Below are 3,923 nucleotides of genomic sequence, written 5' to 3'. Positions count from 1 at the left end.
TTCTAGATCTGAGATGTCATTTCAGAATCGTCTAACACAAAACCGAGCAAAAATGGCAGTGTCTAGATAAATGTTATCCAGACTGAGATTGTTATGAGAGAAGGGGGAGATTTGGGGGGGGGGGTAAACCTTACCGAAACACGCACATAAAAAAAACATTCGTTAATTGTTTCGCTTCTCTTCGTTCTGTCCTTTTTTTTTCCTTTGGTGTGGTTGCCAAATAAACACTGCATGTCCTGACGGCAAGTCAGGGTCTTCAACTTGAACCCTCCCACCAATTACCTGTCCATTGTCGTGTGACCGCCCAGGGTACGGGGTGTTGTTTGGTGTGCCTGTATCATCATACTCCTGTGACTGTGGTAACTCTCAATGACGTTCCTCATGTCTGATGTTATAATTATGCTCTTTCTTTGGTCTCATTGACCTGTTGTGTTGAGTATACTTTTGAGATCGGTAGGTAATCGGTCTCAATTTTAAGACACGGTATAGATATGCTTAGTCAAAGGTCCTATATTGTAAGATGATTCACACTTTCTTTGAGCAACTAAAACATAATTATCCCAAAATCTTTGTTGATGCTATCTTGCTGTGGGAACAAACTTGGACGTTTTTCAGTGAACCATCATGTTGTATAGGACCTTAGGCGTAGTCTCGAAATAGTTACGAAATGTCCCTCTCTACACTTCTAAATGCTGTATGATAAGTTTCGTGCATGAATGTTATTATATTTTGCACTCCTGAAATATCTTGCTTCAGTCAAAAGAGTTGTTCAGACACGTGTGGGGTTATGTAGCTCAAATGAAATTGATGATTTTCGATTTCATGTACACTCAGTTGTATCTTAAAGCATTTCATCACCTTTCGACATTTATTTGACTGGCAATTTATGTTTTATGCACTACATTTTCATTATGTAATGTTCAGTAATGCTGTCATAAAACGATACTGGGCATTATACCCAGTACTCGCTGAGCACTTAGTAGGATTATGTGCTTGTTCTGGAACATTCAGGCCCTTTGTGTCAAAACTTGCAGCTCGAAATGATTGCTTTCAACGCCCTACTAGACATGGGTAGTTCATTTCGATGGAAGGATACTTACCTCCTTTGGTACCGTGATCCACGAATACAATTGGTGCCGACTAAATTGCTCCGAGAATGTGTGCAGATGGGCAAAACGAGAACACCAGGATAATACAGATTTGTTTTTTTAGAGCATTCTAGAAAAAAAAATAAGTGGTGAACCTGACTACCGATATCTGTTTCAGATCTGGCACTCGAAGAGGAAAATGAATATCAAATCCTTATCTGATGTTGAATCTTTGTTTCTGCTTCTTTTTAAAACTACTATCCATGACGTGACCGTATGACCTCCTGACCCTGTGACATCTTAATCATGTGACCTCCAGATCCCTTGACCTCTTGACGCTGTTACCTTCTGGCCCCGTGACCTTCTAACCATGTAACCTCTTGACCATGTGACCTCTTGACCCTGTAACCTCCTAACCCTGTAACCCCCTGACCCTGTGACCTCCTAACTCTGTGACATGATCCCCCTCTCCAGGACTTTGACCGGCGCGGTAGCCGCGGGAGTATATTCGGCACGCTGGGTATAGGCGACTTCACGGGCGGCAACTCCAGCAGTTCCTCGCACAACCAGAGGCGGCCCAGCTTCCAGGCGTTTGGCGAGAGCGTGGTGAGTCTTTGCTGTCTATTCGATTATTTGTTCTATTATTCGAATTGAGTGTGTGTTCGACTTCGAATAGAATAGCATGGGTCGTTATCGAGTGTTCTGATGCGGTTTTTTCTCTCTTTTCTGTCAAACGTCTACCGTCATAAATCTCTCCTCCTTTTTTGTGTTCTCGTAACACCTCTAATCTTCAGCACTTATATGATCTAACTGTGTTGCAAGTGCCATAAAACTCTTCTTACTGAAACAAAAACAAACAGTGTCGTTGCCATAACTAGAAGGCTCTGGTACGTGGTCCGTTGGGTGTGCCCTATTTTGTATTTGTTACTCTCTTATAACACCTCCTGATTGTTTTAGTAAGGTTTTACGACGCTCTCAGCTGCGAAAAGTCATATGAGCGCCAAGGGGTGGGTGTCAACTAAGAAGTCCAAACGGGGAATCAGACTTACTCCGCTCACCTCTCTAGCCTCAACAGCACAAAGTCTGCTTCGACTATCAAGGCACCCCGGAAATAGCAGTTCACAAGAGAGTCACGAACATACAAAAAAGTAGAGGAATAATAACGAGAGTGAGGATGAGGAAAGAAAAAGCAGCAATTCCCCATACATTGTTCCAGAACAGTATGAGCATGACATTGATAAATTAGCCCATTTACAATTCTACTATGCATAAGAACATGTTCATTCTCCCCCCCCCCCCCCTCCTTTCGGGAGTGGCATAAAAACTGTAACACCTCCAAGCTCTAGTATTTGTGCTTCTTTATTGTGTGCAAGTGCCCTAAAACACTTACTAAAACGTAAACCTTTCCTTTGTGTCTTTGAATGTTTTCCAGATGCAGCTCTTTGGCAACAAGTGACCATGGCACGCGTCCCGTTGTTTCCCCTTCGTTGTAAAGTCCGGCACGGAATGCACACAGCGATGTCGACTGATGTGGAGCTCTCTAGGGACAAGGATTATCATCGCTCCCTGTAGCGGTGGGCTTGAGTAGTAGACTGGCGTGGCTGTTGGCGACTGAAACTAACTAACTGTCCCCGTTGGATCGAGGAACTGCTACACTTTACAATGAGACATCGTGAATTCCATGTTTTTTCTCTCTCCTTTTTGTAACGAAAAACTTGCTCAAAAATGGCTGCGTTCTTATTCTGAGTGACAGCAATAATAATGAGGGCCTATAACTGAATCTCAAAACATAACAATAACCCTTTTATCAATCTCCTTCACCAAAATGTTGACATGATATTTGACTTTTTTACTTTTAAGATTATTTCAAAGGCCAACAGAAGACAGAGTAAATCTAGGCCGAATAGAGAAGCTACCTCGTCGACCATCGTGTGACTGTCAATACGTTCGCTTCTCTTATATTCTATGTTGGAACAGAACTTAAAAACACGATCAAAATCTGCTGTTACTCTGTCTGTCGCAATATTGGTGACGTCTGCGTCATGCAAAGCAGTCTCCATTGAAAAATAAGAAATAAAATGATGTGAAAGATGCAATAACAAAATGAGCGTTATCAAACTATTAAAACTTACTTTTATAACAGTCAACGGAACAGAAACAGGTTGCAGGGACTCTATTTTTAGACAAGTCCAGTGCTGACAGAGCAAGGATGAGTAGCTCACTGCTGTTTTCCACCAACGTTGCGTGATCTCTACAAACATTAAGGAATCGAACTAAGCAATATAAAGAAAGAGAGAGAGAGCTATTTCTGCTTGGCGAGCCATGTTGTTGAGTCGTTGTGTACTATACATATTGCATAGAATCCCTCCTGGCCTTCCCAATAAGATGTTATACCATGTTTTTGCACACACAACCCTGAGAGTTTCTCTCCGTCTCTGTCTCTCTATCTCTCTCTTTCTGTCTCTGCTTGTTGGCCTCTCCCACCCTCTCTTGCCAAACTGTGTCCTCCTCCCCTCTATCAGTGTTAATTGTTTTGCACTTTTCCAATTTAATCAATTTCAAACAAAAGGGACATTTTTGCAAGTCATTTCTGTCCACGATATATTCTTATGTTTCTTCTAATAATATTATTTACAGCATCGTTGATATGTATACAAGAATGTCGTACTTATAATGCATAAATTCCATTAAATGAAGCTTATGATCTGGAGAGCCTTCTGTGTGTGAGTGGATAAAAAAGAATTGGTGACGATTGAAATAAACTTGAATTTTGTTCATTGATTTGAGATATTCGCAAAGTTTAAGGAAGTTCTGTGATGTTGTTTTCGTAATTCA

General features: G+C 41.4%; 1 protein-coding gene across 2 annotated transcripts in view; it reads left to right on the top strand.

Moving 5' to 3' along the window:
* The window catches only part of LOC101852098, a 12,067-nt gene extending 8,189 nt beyond the window's left edge, over positions 1 to 3,878 (top strand). For both annotated transcript variants that reach the window (XR_004858623.1, XM_035970211.1), the window contains exons 2-3: positions 1,563 to 1,694; positions 2,521 to 3,878. Coding sequence is in view for 1 of the 2 variants with exons in the window: in XM_035970211.1 (XP_035826104.1) it covers positions 1,563 to 1,694; positions 2,521 to 2,544 (156 nt within the window). In the remaining variant the exon portion in view is untranslated. The remainder of the gene's footprint in view (positions 1 to 1,562; positions 1,695 to 2,520) is intronic.
* The last annotated feature ends 45 nt before the right edge of the window (positions 3,879 to 3,923 follow it).

This window comes from Aplysia californica, unplaced genomic scaffold (assembly GCF_000002075.1).
Source record: "Aplysia californica isolate F4 #8 unplaced genomic scaffold, AplCal3.0 scaffold00235, whole genome shotgun sequence".
Lineage (NCBI taxonomy): Eukaryota > Metazoa > Mollusca > Gastropoda > Aplysiida > Aplysiidae > Aplysia > Aplysia californica.
The sequence above is the reverse complement of the archived record's forward strand: the minus strand, read 5'-3'. Positions and strand labels throughout refer to the sequence as shown.